The sequence below is a fragment of the Jaculus jaculus genome, chromosome 10, assembly GCF_020740685.1.
Source record: "Jaculus jaculus isolate mJacJac1 chromosome 10, mJacJac1.mat.Y.cur, whole genome shotgun sequence".
NCBI classification, from domain to species: domain Eukaryota; kingdom Metazoa; phylum Chordata; class Mammalia; order Rodentia; family Dipodidae; genus Jaculus; species Jaculus jaculus.
The window spans coordinates 98,016,675-98,043,642 of NC_059111.1; the positions used below are offsets into that span (position 1 = coordinate 98,016,675).

Here is a 26,968-nt window from a genome sequence, read left to right on the forward strand (position 1 = left end):
TGCCTGAAAAGCCAAAGGACCTCTGTTCAATTCCCCAGGATCCACATTAGCCAGATATACAAGGAGGCAAATGCATCTGGAGTTCATTTGCAGTGGCTGGAGGCCCTGTCATGCCAATTCTCTCTCTCTCTGTCTCTTTCCCTCTTTTTCAACTCCTATAGCTAAATGCTGTCTCATATGGTAAGAGCATATTTATTTTTGAAGGAATTCCTTCACTACCTTTCAAGGTGGCCATACTTCTTTCATTCCAATCAGCAGTAACTGCATGTCCCTACTGCCCAACGTCTTTATAACATTCGATGTTGTCAATGACTTCATAATGCCAACAGGTATATAAGTGGTAATCATGACTTTTAATTTATATCACATCTTTCCTTATGTCAGTTTCTATCTGTATATATTATCTGCTTAAGAATCTCTTAAAGTCTTTGACCAATTTTGAAGTCATTTGTTCTTGTAATGTTGAGTTTTAGTTCTTTGTATACCTTTTTTTTTAATTAGGTAAAAATTTTGTACGGACATGTGATGTGTTAGGACCATCATTTTCCTCCCCCCTGCCCCCATTCTGCCGGGGGCCATCCTCAGTGAGATTGTTGGTATTCTCCTATGGATGAGGATTATGGGATGTGAGAGCATCTGTCAGTCACTGTAAGATGGATACAGTAGGACCTCTTGTCACTTGTCATTGTAAACAAACTCCAGATGCAGGTACCACTTTGTGCATCTGGTTTTATGTGGATACTGGGGAATGGAATCTGGGCCAGCAGGCTTTGAGAGCAAGTTCCTTTTACCACTGAGCCATCTTCCCAGCTCCTCTGTTATGACTTTTAAGAGCAATTTATCTTGGTACTCATGCTAGTATATTTTTATTAACTTTATCTTAATATATCAATCACAGACAAGAGACAAGCTATCTATTAATGTCCATCTAGTATCCAAGTCACACTGACCTCACTTTTGGTAACACGATCCCCACCCTACCAAGAGCTCGTGGCTTAAAATGACAAAATTCTTTCAGTTATTTTCTTTCTATGGTTTCAAACTTTTATGATTCTGGTCTTATCATGCCCCTAGGAACAAAAGTGGCTTAGAATTTTGTAGTTCAGTGTTCATGTTGACTTTATAGAACATAACTACTGTGAATGACAAGAAAACCTTAGGTTTTGCTCTTAAGACTCCAGCTGTTTAGATCAGGCCTCTCCTGCATGATTAAGTGAAATATCTTTTACTTAAATTCAAACAATTGTAGATGGTAACTAAATGTACCAAATATGTTCACAGCAATACCTGGGTTCATATTAGTTTAAACAACTAGGTGCTATAGCTTAGTCAAGTTAACACATAATACACAGTTATGGCATATATTGATTAATTTACAGAAATACTAGCTATTGAATAATTTTCATTTAAAGAAGTGAGTTATGACTGTGTTTGTCATAGGGTGAGGGTATGAGAAGGAGCAGGCGTAACGTGCTTCTCTTTCTAGTGAGAAGCTTAAACTCAGGAAAAAACCAACAATGAAACCCCTGTGAGTTCATGTCTGAGTTTCACTATTTAACTGTCTGACACGGGAAAATTTTCTCAATGTGCCTTCGTTTTCTTATCTGCAAAGTGAGGGTAAAAATAGTGCAGCCCTTCCTATGGAGACCTCTTCTTTTTAGATATTCCAACAATGCTAGTTCTTCTCCCTGGGGACTGTGGAGAGAGTGTGAGGCAGGGCAGGCACGCATCCCTTGACAGCAGGGCCTCAGATCTTTGGCAGACAGAGTGCTAGGGATGACCATCTATGGGAAAACAGCCAACTCTAGCCCATCACGAAAATATGCCCAGCCTAGAGAATACATGAGAATGAGGTAGGTGTTGTTTTACCATCAACAAAGAAAAGCATTCACATATATTAGCCTAGGAACTCATCCCAGTGTCTGAGCAATCAGAAATTCCAACCCCAAACCAAAAGGGAAAGTAAGATGGGGGTGAGAAACAGATTTCTATAGCTGATTTTTTTTTTATCTTTACTTATTTATCTTTATGCACACATGCACAAGAGAAAGAATTGATGTGCCGGGGCCTCAGGCAGTGTAACCAAACTCCAGATGCACATGTGAGACCTTGCGCACTTGCATCACCTTGCACGCTTGACTTACATGGCATCTGGAGGGTTGAACATGGGTCCTCAGGCTTTGAAGCAAGTGACCTAACCACTTAGCCATGTTTCCAGCCCCACTATTGATTTTTTTTTTAAAAAAAAAGAAAAGGAAAGAAGCAGGGCTGGAGAGATGGCTTAGCGGTTAACTGCCTGCCTGTGAAGCCTAAGGACCCCGGTTGGAGGCTCGGTTCCCCAGATCCCACGTTAGCCAGATGCACAAGGGGGCGCACGCGTCTGGAGTTCGTTGGCAGAGGCTGGAAGCCCTGGCGCGCCCATTCTCTCTCTCTCCTTCTATCTGTCTTTCTCTCTGTGTCTGTCACTCTCAAATAAATAAATAATTTAGAAAAAAAGAAAAGAAAAAGGAAAGAAGCACACCTAATTTCTATCCACAAAGAGGTGATATTTTCTGAGTGGTATGCATATGTGGAAGTGTGCACACATTTTAGTCAAGTGGCTCAGGAGTAGAATGATGAAACAAAAACATAGTGTGACCATCCTAGACTGCTTTCTTTAAAGGTCACTCACTCACTCACTAAGGGCTGCTGCAATATCCTGTCGACGTAGAAGACAAATACGAATGGTGACACTGAGACCTTGTCATTCCTCACGCTGCCTCTGTCTGGGACTGCACCTGCTCCCTTCCTCTAACTCATGCTTAGCCTCCACATCAGGAATTGAACCTACGCCGTCAGGTTTTGCAAGGAAGTGCCTTTAACCACCAGACAATATTCCCGTCCCCTTAAATATTAATAGATAGAACATGTGCATTTTTTTTTCTTGTCACAAGACAAAGAGCAAATTTTACAAAATGCCAGTTATCACTAGTGCCCATAATAAAGCTAGCTTACAAAGCATGGTTATAACCTAGTGGTGGAAGGTGGACACAGGAGAATCCCTGGGGCTTACTGGCCAATTAATCAGTAATTCCAGATTTACTGGGAGACCCTGACTGAAGAAAATAAGGTTGAGGGGGCTAGGGAGATAGCTTAGTGGGTAAAGTGCTTGACACACACACAAGCAAAGGACCCAAGTCCCGATTGCCAACATCTATATGAAGCACCAGGCATGGTGGCATGCCTATAATCCCAGTATTGTAGACGTGGGGACAGAGAATCCCTGGGATTTAGTAATAGTAATACTGAAGAACTAGTTTAGCCATATTGATAAGTTCTAGGTTCATCAAAACACTTCGTCTCAAATAATATGGTTTAGAGCTCCTGAGTTGGACCCCCCCAATATCAACCTCTGACCTCTATATGCCCTGCACCTATGTGCATGCACACCTACGCACTTGTGCACCCACAAACATATAAACATGCATGTACACACATATACAAAAAAAACATTTTAAATAAGGTGTAGAAAGTTTGAGGAAGACACTCAACATTGATCTCTGGCATCCACACACATGTGAATATGTATGAACCCCACACAAATGAATACACATGCAAACACATGCACTTACCACACACACACAGTGTGCTATGCCATCTTTGACAATAGGAACAAAATTAATACTTTTCACAGACTGATCTGCTGGAGTTAGCTAAAAGAAGACAATCTATTGAGCAGTCAAACTAAATAGCAGCTCGTGGAAATAAAAATACACCATTCTTTGGTTGAGTCAATGCAGATAAACTTTGATACTGACTACATATCTATAACAAAATTAAGTATAGAAGTCAAATTAGTCTCATCTGGTTATTGAGATTTTTTTTTTTTTAAGATTTCAAGTTTCCAGTGGGATTTGTCAAAATAACCCTCCTCACTCTTTTCAAATAATGGTGTGTCTCCCACACGCTCTCTCCAGGAAGCTTCCCCTCATTTCCTCCCTGCTTCCAGTGCTGCCGAGGCAATGAATATCGTGATGCTGTACAAGGGGATGGAAGGCAATGGAGGACTATTTCAAGCCTGTCCACTAAATAAGTCCAGGATGAGATCACTGGCGCAGAGGTGTCAGTTAATTGCAGAATCAGACAGTGGAGAGACCAGACTGGGTGAGAGAACACCCTCACCCCAAGGACAAGCCTATGTGTGACATTCAGAGAATACACAAATGAACTTGCCAACTAAATTGCCTTCCTCCTCTAATATGCGATCTCCTTCTCTGGGGCCGAAGCCGCGTTTTAATGAGTCGGTAGGTAAATACAGAGCTCAGTTGGGAGAATTAGCTCATGCTTGTATGTTTTCAATCTTGAGAGTGAAATGAAGATACAGATAGCAATTTGAATCTCATTTCCCAGCTTGCATGGATGAAGGGTCACAGGAAGAAGCTGAGAAGCACCAGGTTATTGGGGGGGGGGGGGTGGAAGAAATAGTGATCATGACAAAGAAAACAGAACAGACAACACAGGGCCGAGTTCTCTTCGGGGAGTCCAGTCATAGATTGGAGAGGGCAGGAGCTGTCTTCTCTTTATGGGCATGCAGATTACAGTGTTTACGGAAATGTAGATTTTACAAAAGAAACAATAGGCTCAAGTTTGATCTCTCTGTCAGTAGCATGGGGATTTCCTAAGAACTGAGCTAAAGGTGCTCTCAGCAAAAAAAAATAAAATAAAATAAAAATAAAAATAAACAGAAATCACATACAGGAAGTTTAAATAGCATCTCTGACATGAGATTGCAGATATTTTGTCATCACAGGTCCCTGCTATTTTCTTGAATTTTAGATCAACACCACTGCTTGAAAACAAAGAGCTTCATAGAGAGGTGGTGTGAGTGAACAGTGACTCTACTGCCAATGTACCTGACTTCTCAAGCAGGCATTATCTTGCATTACTAAACATTTGATTTTGAAGCCGGGTGTGGTGGCACACACCTTTAATCCCAGCACTTGGGAGGCAGAGGTAGGAGGATTGAGTGAATTCGAGGCCAGCCTGAGAATATGCAGTTAATTCCAGGTCAGCTTGGGCTAGAGTGAGACCCTGCATTGAAAAAAACAAAACAGCAACAACAAAAATACATTTGATTTTGAGATAAGACAAATACAAAATATAAACTTTTCTCATACCTCCAGAGTTTTAATTTAAAATAAATGTAGGCACTCTTGAAAACACACACACACACACACACACACACACACACACACAGAGGAAAACACAATCAGACTAGCTCCAAGTTAGTTAAGACAAACAAGTTGGTCTGTACAAAATTAAAGCCAGCAACGACAAGCCCCAGATTCATTCAGCTGTTTCTTTTTAATATATTTTATTTTTGTTTATTTATTTGACAGAGAGAAAGATGGAGAGGGAGGGAGAGAGATAGAGAGAGAGAGAGAATGGGAACGCCAAGGCCTCCAGCCACTGTAAACAAACTCCAGGCATGTGCATGGCCTTGTGCATCTGGTTTACGTCGGTCCTGGGGAATCAAACCTGGGTCCTTTGGCTTTGCAGGCAAGTGCCTTAACCGATAAGCCATCTCCCAACCTCATTCATCTGTTTTTATCAGGAAATATCAAAGCATAAAATTACAGGAAAGTTTTTCAGTGCAATAACCTGACCGTTTGAGATGAGCTTTGTTTGACATAGTAGGTTTAATTACTTCAATCATTCAACTGGCCATGTACACAACTAATCCTTGTTTCTCCATTTCTCACCTGCTTGCTCACTTTTCATCATGTAGCCTAACCTAGAACTTGCTTGAATCATCCTTAATAATGCTGCTTATTATTTATTGTCCTCTGAAAGTGTGCTGAGTCAAACAGAAGCCCTATGACACATTTTTTGCTCTGATTATATCCATCTTTTGAGCTTTGCTCTATACATAGGCTAAGTAAATAGAATAGATCCTGCATGCTGACCATGAAATGCCTACACTGTCAGTATCTAACAAGAAGAATTCATTTTGCTGACCAAGTTAGCTATTATGAAGTTACACAGAGTCAAGTGATAAATGATAAGCGGTACAACTTCACTAAACTTGATGTTGAAAAAGTGGAGCAAACTTCGTAATTCACCCAAGGTGAAGAACTCCAAAGACAAGCTTTCCAAATAAGAGAAAGCACGAGACCATCTCAAGCAGATCTATTGAGCAACTCAGTTTTGAAAACTGCAAAAGCTATTCTCTTGCTTCTTCTAGTTCTGAACAATCCACAGCCAATTTTGCAGCCAGAAGTCTAAACAGAGGATAAAGAGAATAGGCTGGTGTCATGGTTTGATTCAGGTGCCCCCATAAATGTAGGTGTTCTGAATGCTAGGTTCCCAGGTGATACATATTTGGGAATTAATGCTTCCTAAGGCAATGTATTGTTGGGGGCAGTCTTATGGGCATTATAGCCAGCTTTCCCTTGCCAGTGTTTGACACACTCTCCTATTGCTGTTTTCCATCCACCTGATGTTGTCATGTTGTCCAGGAGGTAATGTCCACCCTCTCCTCATGCCATCATTTCCCCCTGCCATAATTGAGCTTCTCCTCAAGTCTGTAAGCCAAAAAAAAAAAAAAAAAAAAAAAAAAAAAAAAAAAAACAATGACAACCTGACTTCAATAGTAAAGCTAGTACTGAGGAATGGTGAACTGCTTGAAACCTGACTGTGTGGCTTTGGCCTTTTGGAGCTGATTTTCAAGAGCAACGTGGAAGGATTTGAAACCTTGGCCTACGAGATGCCTTCCGGTGCTGTGAGTACAGCTTGATGAAATATTCTGTCAAAGTTGAAAGACCTACATGCATTAGGAACTATGGACTGTAAGGTTTGGCTTTTAAGGGTGAGAAAGTGCTTTGCCTGGACTCAGCTAGAGGCAGTTTGTGTGAGAGGCTTGCTGTTATGCCTGTGAACTGAGAATTTGTGCAGTACTAAATTGTGTAGAAATGGACTGGTGTGAGCAGTGGGATATGGCACAGAAAAAAATGAAATCTCTGAATGAAACTTTTGCCTGTTTAGCTGCAATTGAGAGATTACAATCATTGCGATTGGGACAGCTAACATGCATTGAAATGACAGGAAAAATTCAGAGCCTTTTGAAGGGGCCTGAATGCTCAAGGAGTATCCTGTTCTTCAAAGTCTGCTTTATACCCCCTGGATTAACAAATTGGTACCCCACCAGGCATTAAGGAGCATAGGAACTACAGGAAAGAGAGGGGTCATTGAACTTGCTACACGATCTTGTGTTTTGGAAATGGCCCTGGGCAGCGTGAAGTAGGTTTGCTGGATGCCTGCATGGAGACCTGATGGAGCCATGAGGAAGAAACTTGGGTTGCAGTGGAGGCCCAGTGGAGATGCTGGGACCACGAGATAGCTGCCAAGGAGAACTGCTGGCTCTGGATAAAGTTTTCCAGGACTCTGAGTAGCCTAGCTGGAGGGGCAAATTGGAACTACAGAGACTTGTCAGTAGTTAGAATTATCAGACTTAGAGACTTATCATTGACCAAAGTTGTGGGACTGGGAGCTATAGAGTTTGATGTTTGCCCTATTTAAACCTTGTATTGGCTGAATATTTCTTTGCTATGCCCAATGCCATCTTTTGTAGTATGACTGTTTATTCTGTGCCATTATATATTTTGTGGGGGTGGATTTTTGGTATTATGGCTTAGTTAAAAGATCTCAGACTATGGGAACTTTTTTCTTTTTCTTTTTTTTTTTTCTTTTGGTTTTCCAAGGTAGGGTCTCACTCTAGCCCAGGCTATCCTGGAATTCACTATGTAGTCTCAGAGTGGCCTTGAACTCACGGTAATCTTCCTACCTCTGACCTCCCAAGTGCTGGGACTAAAGGCGTGCACCACCACGCCAAGCCCAGGAACTTTTAAAGATGGACTGAATGCTTTGCATTTTAAATCATGTATGGTTATCAGTTTATGTGGGCCATGGGCAGAATATCATGATTTGATGTGGGTGTCCCCATAAATTTAGGTGTTCTGAGTGCTAGGTTCCCATATGATGGCAATTTGGAATTAAACCCTCCTGGAGGCAGTGTATTTTGGGGGCGGGCTTAAGGGTAATATAGCCAGTTTCCTCTTGCCAGCATTTGGCACACTCTCCTGTTGCTATTGTCCACCTTATGTTGACCAGAAAGTGATGTTCACCCTCTGTTCATGCCATCATCTTCCCCTGCTGTCATAGAACTTTCCCTCGAGTCTGTAAGCCAAAATAAACTTATTCATTTTTTTCCCACACGCAGCTCTTGGTTGGGTGATTTCTGCCAGCAATGTGAACCTGATTACAGTAGCTGGGGTTTATTTATTTGTACTATCCTATTTAATTCTCAAAATTCACAATCCATTGAGAAGACATCTTAAGACCACACTCAGTGAGAAAACTTACTCTTGGAGGCCTGTGTACCCTTACTGCAATTAGCATTCTATAAATGCTTGCAGATGCTTATACAAGTGAGAACCGCAAGGCAGGGTCAGCCCAAGACTTGGATCAGAGGAGCAGTAATTTCAGCAGCAAAGATGACTGACTTAAAAACTGCAATATATTCAGAAACCCCTGCCTTTGAAACAGCACCTATTACTGGTTAAGCCAGTGGCATAGTTTCCTAGGTTGACGTTAAGTTTTTCTTCCCCACCATGGAGATATTAGCTCCTGTTCTTCCTATGTCCTCTGTCAATTGTACCCACATTTTCAATAGCTGGATCTCAGAGACTTCCTCAACTCCATATTCCTTGTCATCTATAACACCTACAGACTCTACGCTCACCATCCATCCTATCTTCTCTCCTGTTGCGTGGTTATTTCCACTAACCTGCCCCGCCATGTCTTCTCTCTTCTGATTCCATTCTCTTGGGCTTCTGTACATGCTGGCCTAGCCAGGGATAACTGCTGCTCCTAAATTTCCACACATTCACTTACCTGTATTTTCTCCCTGTAATATTTTTAAATATTTGATTTTTTTATTCATTTATTTCTTTGAGAGAGAGTGAGAATGGGCATGCCAGGGCCTCTAGCCACTGCAAACAAACTCCAGATGCATGTGCCCCCTTGTGCATCTGACTAACATAGGTCCTGGGAAATCAAACCTGGATCCTTTGGCTTTGCAGGCAAACGCCTTAACTGCTAAGCCATTCCTCCAGTCCCTCCTTGTAATATTTTTATACGTCCTAGTGTTTCTTCAAAAAGCACCTGCACCAAATATTTCCAACTTTCTTTTGTATATTCACTTCTTCATTTGTAGTGCTGGGTAGTGACTGCAGAGCCATCTTATATGTTAAGCAAGAAGCAAGGTCTGTTCCATTGATCTACAATTCTCACCCTAAATCATGTTTCTAAAGGCTTCCCTTGACCTACTTTTACTTCAAATAATGTTTTTTCCTGCTTTGCTTTATCCTTGAGTTATGAAGAAGGGTATTTCTATTCACTCTTTTGTTTCATTATCCTTCCCGACCCCAGTGCTACAATCCTTGTTATCAAAACCACATTTAATGATTTTTCTTCTCAAGCTTTTATATCTTTGTATAGTTTATTGAAAGTAATTTATAATTTTCCAATTCATTTAACATCTGCATACAAAAATATTGTTTGACTTATATGAATCCACTGAGTCTTGTAAAATAACAGCTTAAGGGGTTTTGTTTGTGTCAGAAAGAATGTACAGTTCATATTAAGAATGAAAGTTTGTTATATTTCAGTTACTCCCAAATCATTTTTTTTTTTCCAGCACAGTTTAGGAATTTCAGGTTGTGCTGGATATTGGGACAAACATAATGAAAAATCTTCCCACTGTTTCTCCCCCACCACCACTACAATGTTTGGTTTTGATATTTCTGTAGTCTGGTTACTTCTTCCCTACTTAGGCAGGGCTGTCCCACTGTGAGCTACTAGCTTAGACCCGTGTAAAGAGGTCAGCCTTGTGCACATTTGTTATTTTAATAACAGCACCAAAAAGAAGAAGAGAAGAAGAATAAGGAGACCCATGAGCAGAGCAGGTCACACTGTCAACTTTCAGCTTGACAGCGAGCTTTGAAAGCAAGCCAAGAAGGTAAAAGCCAGAGGCGGGCCACTCACACACTGCATTCCTGCACGCAGACATGCGGCTGACGGTGTTAACACATAAGAACAGGGACCAATGAATGCATCCTTAGAGCATGTTGACCAAGTATTCCCACCCCATAGCCATGTATGAATCAGCTACAGGATGCTACCCAAGGTCAGAATGGGAGTTGCCTTTGTTACAATGGATGGGACATGTTCAGTAAGTGTTATTGGGTCATTTTATCCCACAAAGGACCATCAGTTCCCAGGGTCACTACCCTTCTCCCTGCAACTGAAAGTCAATTATAACTTACTTTTGATCCCTGGCTTCTAGGATAAATGAGGCTCTTACTCTTGTCCTGGGAATAATATTTCCAAATAATGATTTGAAGTCATAATTTCAAGTCATCAAACAGAAGGTACAAGGAGATCTCTGTCGCCCATAAAAAGAAAGGAGCCGGACTTCTTCTGTCGTCTCCCTCAGATGGATCACCAGGACCTTGGTCACTCTCTCCCTGAAGAGGAGAGTATGCTGGATTGACACCATTCTTTATGGCATGACATTACTTAGAACAGTCCACTTTTGTGACTTGAAAGCTCCCCTTGTACAACACATTGTCACTGTGTATAGTTCTTTCATGAGAGAATTCCTTATCCTGTGACCTTTATAAGAACAGAAAATCCTCTTTCTTTGATTCTCATGTGTTATCCCTTCCTTTCAACTAATGTCCTTGGCATGCATGTGCATAGACACGTATGCACACAGTGGTTAGGTAAAGATGCTTACTTTTCTGTGTCCTCTTACCTTGATTTGCTTGAGTGATTAGCTAATTACAGACTCATGATTTAGCATTTATTCTTAGAGGCCCAGCTATGCAGATTTCCATCTCAGCAAACAATTCATCCTAAACTTGCTTTGAGGATGATAATAGAGCAGTGCTTCGAGAAAACAAAACTGTTTAGTAGACTTCTGCACACGCCTCCATCCATTTTCCATCGTCTGCTCTTATAGGTTATTTAGGAACAGAACTTTTATGCAAGTGCCTCTACAGGAAGTGTTTAGGCTACTGTGTGTCATGGTGGAGTCAGAGGCAGAGAAAGTGTGCTGAGTCAACTACAAAGCTTAGATGACACCGATCAGGAATGGAAACATTAATCTTGCCACACCTTTTGTGGTAGGGTTAGTTAACACAAAACCTATTTCCTGGCTATGAGTGAAAATAAGGGCTTTGAAACAATATCTTAAGTTTGCCTGAGATACATGATCTGGAAAGCCTAGAAGTGATGAAATAAGAGATAATTAAATCTTTAAATGGGTTCTAAGTAATGGGATGAGAGGGAAAAGGGGTGAGGTTTATAGGAGGAAAGAGGGTTGGGACAGCACGTGGTACATTTATTATACGTATTCAATGATGTCATGATTCCTCCAAAGTGGTCCGTAAGAAGTTGTTTGATTTCAAGCAGCTAGGAGAGCTGACTGTTCCGGTAGACCATGTTCATGTCATCACTCTTTCTGACCAACTTGCTTGATTTTCAATCTAAATTAGTGTTTTAGATACAAAAATCTTTGCTGAGTTGATACAGCTTTTTATGTTCTCTCATCTGAATTGCCATTCAATCTTTCAGTGAAGACTTTAATCTTCTCTACGCTCTGGTGTTTCAAATGTTGGTGAGATAACACTGGGGTCATTTTGCTGAGTTCTGGAAATAGGCTGCAATCAGGCTCTAGGGAAACAATCATTCTGTGTTTCAATTGGAAACAATAAAAATAGTTGCTGCCTATTACTTGCTATACTTCATTACTATTTTATTTTTATGACTTCATTGAATCTGGCATGAATCACAAGTATATGAGGCATGTGTCATTAGTGTCATTGAAGACAACCCAAGATTTAGCTTAGTGGGGGTGAGTTCATTTTTCTAGGATTTTCATGGCTATATTCAAGAGATTGATTGATGATGTTTCCCAAGTGTACATTCACAGTTATGTGTAATGAAAACTGTTATGACCAGTAAAAATATGTCAATAATGTATTTATACACATAATTATAATCTACTTATCTATATTTTCATATAAAGGAGCATTTTATGAAAATAAGAACATTTCCATTGCTGAACTTTTCCCTGCCTCAGCATAAGCAGTGAACTTGACAGACATGCTTATATTTAATATATTTTCTCAATACCAACTAGGTGTCTTATCTCTACCTAGCTAGAGCAAGTAATCCCAGCTTAAATTCCCTTTATACTCGGGGAAAGATATTTATACTTTTATACTCATATGCACACCTTTTAATCAATACACAACCTGTTATTCTGTTTACTCTTGTTCAGTTATGTTGGTTGCCCTTTGGAGGAACATATTAATTTTCCTCTATTCCTAAGTTGATCTTTTTCTCCTGTTCTCACAATATTCTTTCCATGTCCTATAACCCCAAATCTCTTTGTTACCATGGGCTCTGTCCAGGCTTCCAATGGAAGGCATGTACACACACCGTGGAAAATTCTCCCGGAAAAGGACATGCAGTTTGAAATTACTCAGCTTCTGAAGAACAACAGGTTTCATTCTAGAATTCTCCCTCAGAGTCATAACAAGGCTCAATTCCTCTGCAAATCTGAGTCGCGTTTTTAATTCAAGGCAATGAATTAACTAATTTAGGGTTATTAGACTAGCAGCCTGCCAACTTTAGGGGAGAAAAAAAGAAACAAAAAAAAAATTAAATTAAAAAAAAAAAAACAAAAACGCTGACCACACATTTTTCTAGCTGCTAAAGATGCTAAGAATGTTGCAGGCATTGATTCCGATACAGCTGTGTCATGCCCAGCGCTCATGGCTCTTAGGGAACTGCTCTGCTGTCTGCCCCTGTTCTTCCTTGAGATGATACGATGACCTTCAGACAGGCTTTGTCCTGTTGTTGGCTGCTGGCTCTGGAGCTCATCACGGACATTGCACGTCACAGGCTGGCGCTTCGGTGCATGCATTCTACCTATAAGAAGCTGCATTTGCCCGGAAGAGGCAAGGAGACACAAACGCACTACCCTCATCACCAATCTGTGAATAGGACGGATGCCACCATGCATACCTAGGGGGAGCTCCACTATGTAAAGTCCAAAGGTTGAGCATGTCCAGGTTTGGCTGTGGTTATGCTTGTCCAGACCTCTTCCTCTCTGGCAGAAGGCATGTTTTGTGTGAACAGTAACTAAAACATGCCTCAAATGTATTAAGAAAGACAAGGGTCCTAGTGAAATGCTCACCACTCTTTCTCTGGTCGTTGTGATACTTGACTAGGGTTGAGTGGGGTTCATGTTGTGTTTTAAAGAAGGGAAAAGGTAACTCAGCTGACACAGCCCCAGAGTCACTAAGTGCAGTACTGTACTTGACAGCAAACCTGTTTAGACTGTAAGGAGGCCTTGCACAACCCTGCAGGTTTTCATGTTTTTCTCTTCTATTTGTCCTAAGGTGAGGATCAGACTGCTGCTTCAGCCACATCACTTGTTTTTCCTGCTATTTTTTACATTGTTTCTTTTGTTCATTTGTCCTTCCTTCCTTCCTTCCTTCCTTCCTTCCTTCCTTCCTTCCTTCCTTCCTTCCTTCCTTCCCTTCCTTCCTTCTCTCCCTCCCTCCCTCCCTCCCTCCCTCCCTCCCTCCCTCCCTCCCTCCCTCCTTCCTTCCTTCCTTCCTTAATAAAAGTACTTCTGTGTAGTGTTATGCAGGGATCTTCAAAGCACAGCTTGGAAAATGCAGCATGTTTTCAGTGTGGCTTTTTCTCAAGTATTTTACATAATGCATATCTAGTAACGTCTGCCATTCTGCGCTGCAGTTTCCTAAATGGGAAAAGCTCACACATTGCTTCCAGAATACTTTTGACACACCTTTTGTTTTTTTTTTTGGGGGGGGGAATCTGATAATGTTTTTTAAATTGGCATAGGTAAATAAGTGGTAAGTATTCTTTTTGAACCTTCATATTTTTAGGCTTAAGGTCCTGGGCAATCACCCACCCACCAGCTCTAGGTTGCACTAACCTAAGAGCAAGCTACTGTACAAAGCCTGCAGAACAATTAAAAAAAAAAAGTCAGACACAAGCAAATTATAAGAGGGAGGAGACAAAGGAGATGAGTGATAGATATTTCGAGAAGATTTCCAGGGAGCTTTCTATATTTATTTAATTCCATTCTGACCGACCTTCCTTCTGGAATCTTAGCCTTGGCACTTCTTAACCATACTGATGCAGAATTGTAGAAAACTGGGGATTTCATCAGCAGTTTGCATGTCTCCTTGTTTAGAAATTCCTTGTAGACAAGCACATGTCCTATTTTTTTTGTGTGTGTGTGCACCCATTTGTTCTTCACTTTCGCCCCCACAGCCCCTGGTGGCATTTAAGGATCTGCTCACGCCAGCACTTAAATAAGATATCTTTGAAAGAAAAAGAAACAGAGAGCCCTGATTTCTTAACAGGGTCCCCACTCCTTAGCCACCCCCATCACAACTGCTGCAGCTCTGAGACTCAGGAACTGTTGTGAAAGCAGGAGAGACCCACAATGGGCGGTGTGGCTCACAGGTAAACCAGATTGAGGGGAGAACAAGTGGAAATGAACTCCATGCCACAGCTCTTGGAAAGTGACATAGCAAATCTGTGAGCTCTGAGGGACAGACTACCTCTTGACCCTCTGTCTGGGACTCGTATTACTATGTATCTTATCTAAGCTTAATGACATTCAAGGTTTGTGAATGTTTGCTTATAATATTAACAAACCATGTTGCCATTAGCTGTCCCAATAGCACACTGTGTGAAGCAAAAAAGAAAAGAAAAACAAGTTTCTTTAGAGAAAGGGGGATCTATTCCCCAATGTTTCCTTAAATAAATCTCTCCTTGTTTTGTTTGTTTCTTTTTCAGTTTTATTTTTCTCTCCCATAGGGTTGATTGCAGGAATTATTGATTATTGATAGCAGTATCAGTCTATTTAATATCAGCATCAATGTAGTTCTTAAATAAGTGGGATTAAATAAATGTTGGAGGGCTGGAGAGATGGCTTAGCGATTAAGCGCTTGCCTGTGAAGCCTAAGGACCCCGGTTCGAGGCTCGGTTCCCCAGGTCCCACGTTAGCCAGATGCACAAGGGGGCGCACGCGTCTGGAGTTCGTTTGCAGAGGCTGGAAGCCCTGGCGCGCCCATTCTCTCTCTCTCCCTCTATCTGTCTTTCTCTCTGTGTCTGTCACTCTCAAATAAATAAAAAAAAAAATTAAAAAAAAAAGAAAAAATAAATGTTGGAAAGTTCTAAAGAATATTATAGACAATATATCTCAATGGCAACTTTTTCCACATAGGGGCAATATTTGCCATTAAAATAGCATTTATCAGATCAATGCATATTTATTTGTTAACATGATATATAAATTAAAGATAAGCTTTACTTACTTTCTTTTAATGATAAAAGAGTATAAGATATCACATCTCTTTCTTGAGACAGGAAAGAGATAATGGCTAAATTCTCTACACTATCATCTGCTAGTCCCTCAGGTAAAATGTTATCTCAAAGAACACTAAAAATCCCTTTAGGTTCCAGTATACCAGCCTCATATTTTCATATTTTTCTACAACAACATTTTGTACTGGCAGTTCTATATCTGGGAATAGTTTGTTAAAGTAAATATAAAATTTTAGCATGTCAGGCCATATGATGGTGATCATTCCCAAAATATATACATAGATAGATAGATAGATAGGTAGATAGATAGGTAGATAGATAGATAATGTAAAGGCTAATGGAGGTCAGTTGTGAGAACGTCAAGCTACACTGACCAGGCTGATGATCTAATCTCTTTGCTTGCTTGGTGAATAGACTGATTTCTAGTTTTCAATGGCCGAGGCTGACAGACTAAGACCACCAGCACTGTCCTTAATTTTTATTTTCCCCTTTGGGTTTTCCAAGTGTGGTTTTGCTCTAGCTCAGGCTGACCTGGAAGTCACTACTGAGTCTCAGGCTAGCCTCACCTCACAGAAATAACCCTACCTCTGCCTCCCAAGTACTGGCATTAAAGGCATGTGCCACCATGCCAGACTTCCATTTTTGAAAATGTATTCAAATGGCAGAAGACATTAGAGATCTAAAACAATTATATATACTAAGGTTGCCTTTGAAAAATTATTTATTTATAAGGAGAAAGAGGGGGAGGGGGTAGGGAGAGAGAGAGAGAATTTGTTACCATGGCTTCTAGTCACTACAGACAGACTCAAGATGCATGTGCCACTGTGTGCATCTCTCTTTATTGTCTATATGTGGCCGGGTACTGGGTGGTCAAACCCAGGCCATCAGATTTTTCAAGCAAGCACTTTTAACCACTTAGCCATCTCTCCAAAGCATAATGAAAATGAACTTACAAAATCCACTTACTGTGACTCTTTCTTGATTGCCAACCCTTCTTTTTGTTTTGAAATTTTGTTATGTAATGACAAATTTTCTATGATTCCTAATGATTTCATATATTTTCCAGAGTGTCTGTTTTCTCTGTAGGTTCAAATTATTGCCAGTCAAAGATTTATTATGCCTGATTCTATTTTTTGTTCTTATAGAAAACTTTTTGGGAGACTAGGGTCTTATGTCAAGGATGGACACAGAGAAATAATTTGCTCCTAGGAGACAGATAGACCTAACTTTGAATCATGACCCTTGAGTCTCCTGCTCTCTGGTTAATATAACCTATAAACTGAAGAAAAGAGAGAATAACTTATCTTAGGGTTATTATAAGAATTAAGTGAAATAGCAAGCAAAAAATTAGCACGTCAACTGCTGTTTGGACAATGCATTCAGCTTTAAATGTGATCATTACGTGTATATCAGTGTGCTACCAGAGACCTAGGCAATGCAAAACAACAACAACAAAACTTGTTTTATTTAATTCTCAACTTATGGCTGGTGTACATTACATTAAGTTTTACTTTTAAATCATAATTGTTACTATTTTCTCTATAACAGTCCAGAAAAAAAATCAGAATAAATTCTTAGAACCTTGGTGTCATTGGTATGAAAGGTCATTTATCAATTCATGTGTGTGTGTGTGTGTGTGTGTGTGTGTGTGTGTGTGTGTGTGTGTGTATGTGTGTTTCATGCTGCTTTGGAAAGAATGCTGGGCCTTATACCTACTACACAAGAACTGTACCTCTACCGTTGAATGACATCCAGTTCCCTTCTCCATTTGGATTTGTGAATGGCCTGTTCTTATAGGTACTGCTTTGCTCATTTCATGTCTTTCCATGACTTTTAACCTCAGTGTGGCCTGTACATGATGATCCTGATGCTGTTGTCCAAAGCAAGGTCTCAGTTTCATGTCTGGCTTAGGGTTTAGTTATACCAGTGACTGATGTGTACACAGGGTGGTATCTACGTTGGAACATTCCTGAGCCAAGCAATATGTATTTATTTGGAGTTGAGTCAGGATTAGCTGCCCTGAGTTTGAAGCTCAGCTAATTCCACTCTTTGCTCAACAACATTTACAAAACGTGTGCAATTGGGCTGGAGAGATGGCTTAGTGGTTAAGCGCTTACCTGTGAATCTTGAGGACCCCAGTTCGAGGCTCAATTCCCCAGGACCCACATTAGCCAGATGCACAAGTGGGCACACGCGTCTGGAGTTTGTTTGCAGTGGCTGGAGGCCCTGGTGCGCCCATTCTCTCTCTTTATCTGCCTCTTTCTCTATCTGTCTGTCACTCTCAAATAAATAAATTTAAAAAAAATTTAAAAACATGTGCAATAAAACACTAGTCACCTTAAGGAGAGCTTTGAATAGTAATTATGTTCAAAAACATGCTAATTGTCATTTTGATGATTTTTCTTAATGATATTAATATCATTTATAGTAATTTGGTATTATGTCTATTACTATATCTCATAGTATATCTGCCTTAGCATAGTTTATACACACATACACACACACACACAATCTTTATTTATTATTCAGAAAGTTTAAGAAATATGATGAACTTACATCTGTTTGACATATTTAAATATTAATACCACGTATTTAATGCTTAGTATTTATAGATAATAGTTGAATGACATGTCATCTTGATCCTGAAATTAAACAAAGATTACTACTGCTATTATTCCTTTTTTTTGAGGATAAGTGAAAATAAGAATTTCACCAATATGCTCAGAATCATATAGTTATTAACTAAAAAGACACTGGTACCCACAGCTTTGTAAGGAAAATATTGAATGTTGGTACATTTTCTGCCTGCCTATATATGAACTCAAATAGCAAAGAAGTTAAGAGCAGGAGATATTTCCCTCTCTTAAATTTCCATAGTGCGTTCAGGGCTTAGTCATACACTCCATTGTAGAATAACAGAGGGGCCACTCTTATACACTGGTCGTGTAATATGAGTGACCTGAGGGCCATCCTCACAGTCTAGTGCATTGTGAACATGTTCTTTCATCAATGATGTGACCACAATTCCTTGATGACGCCCTGTGGTGCCAAACTGGGAGTATTAGCTCTTGCAGGAACTAAGACAGTGGTCATGGTGTGAGACTCCTGGAAGCAAGATGCATTTATGTATTTATTTATTTGAGAAAGAAGGACAGAGTATAGGCGCACCAGGGCCACCAGCCACTGCAAACGAACTCCAGACGCGTGTGCCCCTTGTGTATCTGGCTTGTGTGGGTCCATGGGAATCAACCCTGGGTCCTTAGACCTCACAGGCAAGTGCCTTAACCACTGAGCAATCTCTCCATCCCAAGTTCTTTCTTTCAAGAAAGTGGAACAACCTTGAAGAATTTCCACATCCCTTGGGAAGAAGGCAAGGCTTCCTTTCACATACCTGTACTTGCCTCAAAGTGGAAGGCTTTTCATTTTTACATCCAACATTATTATAGCCGACTAAACAATGTAGCTCTCAAAATTCATGGAATGCAATGTCCCATGTGCTCATATCACAGACATTTTCTGTGTTCCATCTGGATAAGGATTCCAGGGTATCCAAAACAACCTGTTGTTACTAGCGTGTTCTGCATGGTTCATTCTTGTTCAGCTGCTTAGAAACTGCACACCTTTCAGAAATAAGTGTGGCTCTCTCAAGGGGAAGGAAGATAGACAGAGGCTATGTAACAAAAGATAAGTGCTGATTTTCGTTGTAAATTATTTACTTTCCAGCCTTATCATTAAAAGATGCTTAAAATCTTTTATATCATTAGTTTTCCTCTTCCTAAAGAGGTGATGTATAGTACATTGCATATGCTAGTTGTAGCTATTAATACTTACAGAGAGAATATTTACCTGAGAGATCTAAAGATGTATTTTCTTCTATGATTTTTACTGAATAAAATAATGTTACTGGTAAACAAGAAAAGGGAACAGTAGCAATGGGGAAACAACAGATACATACTCTTTTTTTAATTAATTAATTTATTATTATTAATTTATTTATTTGAGAGTGACAGACAGAGAGAAAGAGAGAATGGGCATGCCAGGGCCTCCAGCCACTGCAAACAAACTCCAGATGCATGCGCCCCCTTGTGCATCTGGCTAACGTGGGTCCTGGGGAATCAAGCCTTGAACCAGGGTCCTTAGGCTTCACAGGCAAGCACTTAACCGCTGAGCCATCTCTCCAGCCCCAGATACATACTCTTAAAGGGCATAAGAACCATATACCTATTGTTGTAATCAGCTCCATGTTGCTGGGACAAACACCCAAACCAGACACAGTTTATAGGAGATACTTCAACTTACAGATCCTTTTGTCTAATTATTATTCTAAGTTAGAATATTAATCTTATGGTTATGTGAGCCACTGAAGAACCATTAGCATAGTGAAATAATATTTATTGTATTGAATTAGATAATAACAACAATATGCTAGAGATATACTACTGAAGCATGTCCACTAATAGTAAGTTGCATTTCTTTCTTTCACTTCATCCTCCTGGACAAACTATTTGATGTCTCTCAATAGCCATTGGTCTCTCTCTCTCTCTCTCTCTCTCTCTCTCTCTCTCTCTCTCTCTCTCTCTCCATGTGTATATATATATATATATATGTGTGTGTGTGTGTGGGTGTGTGTGTGTGGGTGTGTGTGTGTTTCTCTCTCTATATATGTGTGTGTGTATATATGTGTGTGCGTGTGTTTAGCATTATCCATGATAGCTATTATGGTTAGTATAACAATGTGGTAGTCATAAACTTAGGTGGTCTGAAAGCTAGGTTCCCAGCTGGTAGAGATTTGGGAATTTATGTCTTCTGGAGGCAGTACATTGTTGGTGTCAGGCTTATGGGTGTTATAGCCAGTTTCCCCTTGCCAGTGTTTGGCACACTCTCCTGTTGCTATTGCCCCTCTGATGTTGCCCAGGAGATCATGTCCACCCTCTGCTTGTGCCATCATTCTCCCTGTCATTGCGGAGCTTTCCCTCAAGACTGTAAGCCAAACTAAACCTTTTCTCCCACAAGCTTGTCATGGTCAAGTGTTTTCTGCCAGTGGTACAAACCTGACTGCAACAAACAATATATACAATATATGCTATTCAGTGATCTGCTACTTTCTATAACAATCTTTGACTTACTTTCATCTTCTAATACCACACACATATATATTTTCTAAAGCAAAGCCAAGACATATACACACATATATAGATATATAATTATTTAACTGTATAATATCATACTATGAACATTCCATACTATGCTAACTAAATGCCATGTTAATGAATAGATTTAATATTTCTGGGACTTTTTGCATAACATTACTAATTTAATGTCTTTGAATAGACCTCTTCCTTGGAATCATTTCATGAGTACACCTGAACAACAAATTCCTACATTTCCAAGAAAATTTTTCCTGAACAAATTTTAATTTTTATAGTTGCAAAATTAACTACTGTATTATATAATTCATATGCATAGAAATTTTCTTTGTGGAAAGTGGCCTTGTACTCCTACCATATTTGCCAAAAAAATAGCACCCTTAACAAAATGCATAGAAAGTTTGCATTTAAAAATTTTAAGTTGTCTTTTTATATGTTTAAAATCATTAACATTTTTCTTTGTCAGTGTTTTAGATTGCCAGTCTTTTATTTTTAATATTTTTTTTAATTTTTACTTTTATTTACTTATTTGAGAGGGAGAGAAAAAAGTGGGTGAGCCTCCAGCCACTGCAAATGAACTCCAGATGCATGCACCACTCTGCATCTGGCTTACATGGATCCTGGGTAACTGAACCTTGGTCCTTTGGCTTTGCAGGTATTCTTTATTTTTGAGTTATTTTCTATGACACGTTTTACAAATATTTGTTGGCATTTATTTTTATTATTCTACACAAATATTTAAATGATTATATAGTTCGTTTATATATATTTTATGGTTTCTGAATCTGGCATCTTATTTATGAAGTTTAAGCCCCTATTATCAAGGTCTCATTTATTATAAGATGCTTGAAGTCAGATTCTTTCTAGAGAAAAATATATCATTTGTTTAAGCACCGCTTGTGCTATAAGACACTTGCCAAAGTATTTTCTGTATGGATTTCAAGGGCAGACCACTGCTCAACCCATATCATCTCATAGCATTGCTTTGTAATTAGTTCCACAAGAATTTAGAGAGATTTATAAATTTTGAACTGACAGTAAGTAATTTCTTACTTTCTTTTTAAAATATTTTAAAAGTATCTTATTGATTGGTGATTGATGGATGGATGAGAAAGAAATAATGCATATACCAGTGCCCCTAGCCATTGCAAACAAACTTTGGATGCATGCACCAGCATGTGTAACTGGCTTACATGGGTACTGGTGAATTGAACCTGGGTCTTTAGGCCTCACAGACAAGTTCCTTAATTGTTAAGCCATCTCTCCAGCCTGGTAATTCTTACTTTCTTGCACAGCTTTTTTTGTCAGAAGGAGGTGGAAGTAATTTTGCCTCCTGTTGTTATTTCTCCAGAATATGTAACTTCTTTCCTAAATCCCCATAATGACTTTCTACGTTGTCAGTTATTACTCAGTTGTCATCAGACTTTGATAAAATGGTCTGAAAATTGGCGATGAAATGGACTTATGGACAACAGGACTAGGTGGCAGAATGTGCACTCAAGTTTAATGAGTTTTCCTTTATCCACCTACCTAGGCCACCAGACCTTATAGCTCTCATAGGCAGGGACTTGGTCTGACTCATCATTACCTGGTCAGGATACATCACAATGCCCGTCAAGACGCTTGTGCAAGGATGTGTGGAGAAAATGAAAGGAAGATTGGCTGATCACACAAAGATTCAAAATCACACCTCTATGATTGACCATGATATATATGGTGTGACCTTATATTAATACTTTTATCATTTTAGGTGTCATTTCCCTTGTCAGCAAAAGAAAATGTTAGGCAAAAAGAGGAGCAACCTAACAAATTAAGCACTGTCTTAAAAATGAAAATATTTTGGTTAGGGAGATATCTCGGTTGTTAAATGTGCTTGGTCCACACGTCCGCTGACCAGAGGTAAGATCCCAGCACCCACAGAGAGTCAGATGAAAAGTAGTGCATGCATCTGTAACCCCAATGTGCCTACAGCAATGGGGGACAAAGTTAGGGGAATCTGATGCTAACAGTCCAGCTACTCTTGCCGTCCCAGTGGTAGAACAACAGTAAAGGGTTCCTGTCTCAAACAGGTAGAACAAGAGGGCCAATGCCCTGCTATTTCCCTCTGGCTTCTACACTCATATCACGTTACACCCTTACACACACCCACATAGAATGCACACGTGAAATGAAAATTAAAACATCTGAAAAATAAGTTCAGTCATATCAGAATGCATTTAGGAGCTATGATTCTTTTATAAGGTATGGAATTTTTGGATACTATGGTGCTGGGTAAAAATGAGTGCAAATGAAAATCCGAGGTCAGAGATAACAATTTTCTTTGGGAGGGGTACATTACCTAATAAACTATTACATTGTCATTATTGTCACCATCATCGGTGGCATTATGGAAAAGGTTGCCAGAAGGAAAGGTGTTATAGACAATAGAAGTCACAAACTCAGTTTTATGCTCTCTATGACAATTTTGTCGTCTCCCTGGGTTATTAATTTTTATTTCCATGGCAGAAGTTTGAAAAGTTTCATCTATAAATTTGGCTTATTTAGTTCAAGTCATCAAGAGCACCCTCTGTTTAACTGATAAGAGAGACAGAGAGATATGCAGACAGAATAGGGAGATATTCACAAGGCTATTAGACTTCCAATTAATTATCAGCCTAAAAAGACATTTTGAGTCCTCTACCTCAGTGTTTCACCTCTATGTGAGGCAAATGTGGCATGGGAAACAGGTAAGGCAAGCTAAAAATGATGCAGGAAGGGATCCCAAAGGAAGGAATGTGACGGGCTTTAAAGCAGTGTTCCTATTACATTTATTAACTTTATTCTATTTCCCTGCAGGTTTAAATGTTTATTTGTCCACTTGGCTAAAGAACACAAAATGAACAACTCCACAAACTCCTCTAATAATGGCTTGGCTATTAACAGTCCTTATAAGACCTTTGAAGTGGTGTTTATTGTCCTTGTGGCTGGATCCCTCAGTCTGGTGACCATTATTGGAAACATCCTGGTCATGGTTTCCATTAAAGTCAACCGCCACCTGCAGACCGTCAACAATTACTTCTTGTTCAGCCTCGCCTGTGCTGACCTCATCATAGGTGTCTTCTCCATGAACTTGTATACCCTCTACACTGTGATCGGCTACTGGCCTTTGGGACCGGTGGTGTGTGACCTCTGGCTAGCCTTGGACTATGTGGTCAGCAATGCCTCGGTTATGAATCTTCTCATCATCAGCTTCGACAGGTACTTCTGTGTGACAAAACCTCTGACCTACCCGGTTAAGCGGACCACAAAAATGGCAGGCATGATGATCGCAGCTGCCTGGGTCCTGTCCTTCATCCTCTGGGCTCCAGCCATTCTCTTCTGGCAGTTCATCGTTGGGGTGAGGACTGTGGAGGATGGAGAGTGCTATATTCAGTTCTTCTCCAACGCTGCTGTCACCTTTGGTACAGCCATTGCAGCCTTCTATCTGCCGGTGATCATCATGACCGTGCTGTATTGGCACATATCCCGAGCCAGCAAGAGCAGGATTAAGAAAGAAAAGAAAGAGCCCGTGGCCAACCAAGACCCCGTGTCTCCAAGTCTGGTGCAAGGAAAGATCGTGAAGCCAAACAACAACAACCGGCCTGGCGGTGACGGTGGCCTGGGGCACAACAAAATCCAGAACGGCAAGGCTCCCAGGGACGCCGGGACTGAAAACTGTGTCCAGGGGGAGGAGAAGGAGAGTTCCAATGACTCCACCTCAGTCAGCGCCGTCGCCTCTAATATGAGAGATGATGAAATAACCCAAGACGAAAACACAGTCTCCACCTCCCTAGGCCACTCCAAAGATGAGAACTCTAAGCAAACGTGTATTAAAATTGTCACCAAGACCCAAAAAGGTGACTCGTGCACCCCAACGAATACCACTGTAGAGCTAGTTGGGTCTTCGGGCCAGAACGGAGATGAAAAACAGAACATCGTCGCCCGTAAGATTGTGAAGATGACCAAGCAACCTGCGAAAAAGAAGCCACCTCCTTCTCGGGAGAAGAAAGTGACCCGGACAATCTTGGCTATCCTGCTGGCTTTTATCATTACCTGGGCACCGTACAATGTCATGGTGCTCATTAATACCTTCTGTGCACCGTGCATCCCCAACACAGTGTGGACAATTGGTTACTGGCTCTGTTACATCAATAGCACCATCAACCCAGCCTGCTATGCGCTTTGTAACGCCACCTTCAAGAAGACCTTCAAACACCTTCTCATGTGTCATTACAAGAACATAGGTGCTACAAGGTAAAGACGTCTTTGGAAAGAAAGAAGGTGGTCCAGAGGAGCTTGTGAAGAAGGGATGGAATGAGAAAGCTCCTGGTGGTAAGATATCTCTGCCATGACCCTTTGCAGTCTTACCATGGAACGTGGGATCAGGAGCTCCAGGGTGACGTGCTTGTTATGGCCATGAATCCAGCTCCAAAGGAGGCTTGCACTTTATAAACCCTGGCCACTTAGGATCACAGAGACAACAAAATGTGGGAATTGTTCACCTAAAGAGCGACCCTCTGCTGTCTCCTTCACTCTCAAAGAAGGGCTTCTGAATCTATGGTTTTTTATCAGTCACTGCACAGTGAGAATAACTTCATTCTTTTCTTTGTTCTTTTCATTGTCACATGTTGTCTCATGTGTCCGGATGAGGAAGAAATACCACAGTTACATGCTAGCATACAGACAGGAACATCAGGAATCAGAGAATCTACAATGGGGGACATCAAGCAGGATATAGACATTGTCTCCAGAGTAATGAGTGGACCTACTCTGGAGATGGATCTGATTTGGAGTATTTCAATGTAGTCAATGCTTATTTCTTTACCCTTTTTCTTTTCCTATCAGGAAAAGCAAGAAAACAAACAAACAAAAAATCCAAGTAGGTCGCACTGTGTTTCTCCCCCAGTAATAGCATTTTTTTTTGTACGTTCTAGATTTATGTTGTGTATGGCTAATACCTGAAGCACTCCTAAACCCATCCAGAGTCAGCCATGAAAATAGGACCCTTTGCCTCTCCTCACTGTGTCTTTTGCAGTCATGAAAGTACAAAAACCTATAAGTGCTTAATTCATGCTGTAGTCAGGTTCGCATGGCAAGAGGAAGCTGGCTATAACACCCATAATCCCATCCCCAGCAATACACTGCCTCCTGAAGGTATTCATCCACAAATCTCCATCAGCTGGGAACCTAGCATTCAGAACACCCAAGTTTATGGGGACACCTGAATCAAACCACCACATTATGCCCCTGGCCCCCATAAACTAATAACCATACATGATGTAAAATGCAATGCATCCATCCAACTTTAAAAGTCCCCATAGTTTTTATCAATTCCAATGATGTTCATATATCCCCATAATCCAAGATCTTTTAACTGAGCCATAATACCAAAAATTGCCCCCCCCCAAAAAAAAATCATGACGGCACAGAATAAAAATTCTCACTGCAAAATCTGCTATTGGGCAAAGCAAAGAAATATTCAGCCAATACAAGATTAAACAACCAGGCAAACATCAAACTCTGTACATCAATTCCAATAACTCTAGCCAGTAATAAATCTCCAAGTCCCATAATTGTAACCAGCAACAATTCTCTGGAGTTCCCATTCAGCCCCTCCAGCTAGGCTACTCACGGTCCAGGAAAACTTCATCCCTGGCCGGCAGCTTTCCTTAACAACCATCTTGTGGTCCTGGCATCTCCACTAGGTCTCCACTGCAATCCAAAGTTCATCCTCATGGCTCCTACAGGTCTCCATGCAGGCATCCAGCAAACCTGCTTCACACTGCCCATGGCCATTTCCAAAACACAAGACCGTGTTGCAAATTCAATGACCCTCTCTTTCCTTCATTCCTTATACTCCATAATACCAGGTAGTGTGCCAACTTGTTAATCCAGGGGGGAACAAAGCAGACTGAAGAACAGGACACTCCTTGAGTACTCAGGCCCATTCAAAAGTCTACATTCTTCTGGTTGTCCCAATGCAGGCCAACTGGCCCAATCTCAAAGGCTGTAATCTCTCATACAATTGAAGCTGAATGGGCAGCAGTTTCAGCCTAAGATTACTTCCTGTGCCATATTTGTCTGCTCACACCAATCCATTTCTACACAAAGCAACCCTGCACAAATTCTCAGGACATGGGCATAACAGCAAGCCTCTCAGACAAACTGCTTCTATCCCAGTGCAAGCAAAGCTCTTTCTGACTTTCATAAGCCAAACCTCACAGCCCATAATTCTTACTGCATTCAGGCAGGTCTTAGTTTGACTAAAATAGTCCATCAAGCTGTGCTTATAGCACTGAAGGTGTCTCTTAGGCCAAGGTTTCAAA

The 26,968-nt window shown here is 40.5% G+C and overlaps 1 protein-coding gene across 1 annotated transcript in view; it reads left to right on the forward strand.

Annotated features, from left to right (window-relative positions):
* Chrm2 (cholinergic receptor muscarinic 2) overlaps nucleotides 1-25,827 on the forward strand; it is a 142,022-nt gene extending 116,195 nt beyond the window's left edge. Inside the window, exon 3 of the mRNA XM_004661184.2 lies at nucleotides 23,460-25,827. Within this exon, the coding sequence (XP_004661241.1) occupies nucleotides 23,500-24,900 (1,401 nt within the window). The 5' untranslated portion in view covers nucleotides 23,460-23,499 and the 3' untranslated portion in view covers nucleotides 24,901-25,827. The remainder of the gene's footprint in view (nucleotides 1-23,459) is intronic.
* The last annotated feature ends 1,141 nt before the right edge of the window (nucleotides 25,828-26,968 follow it).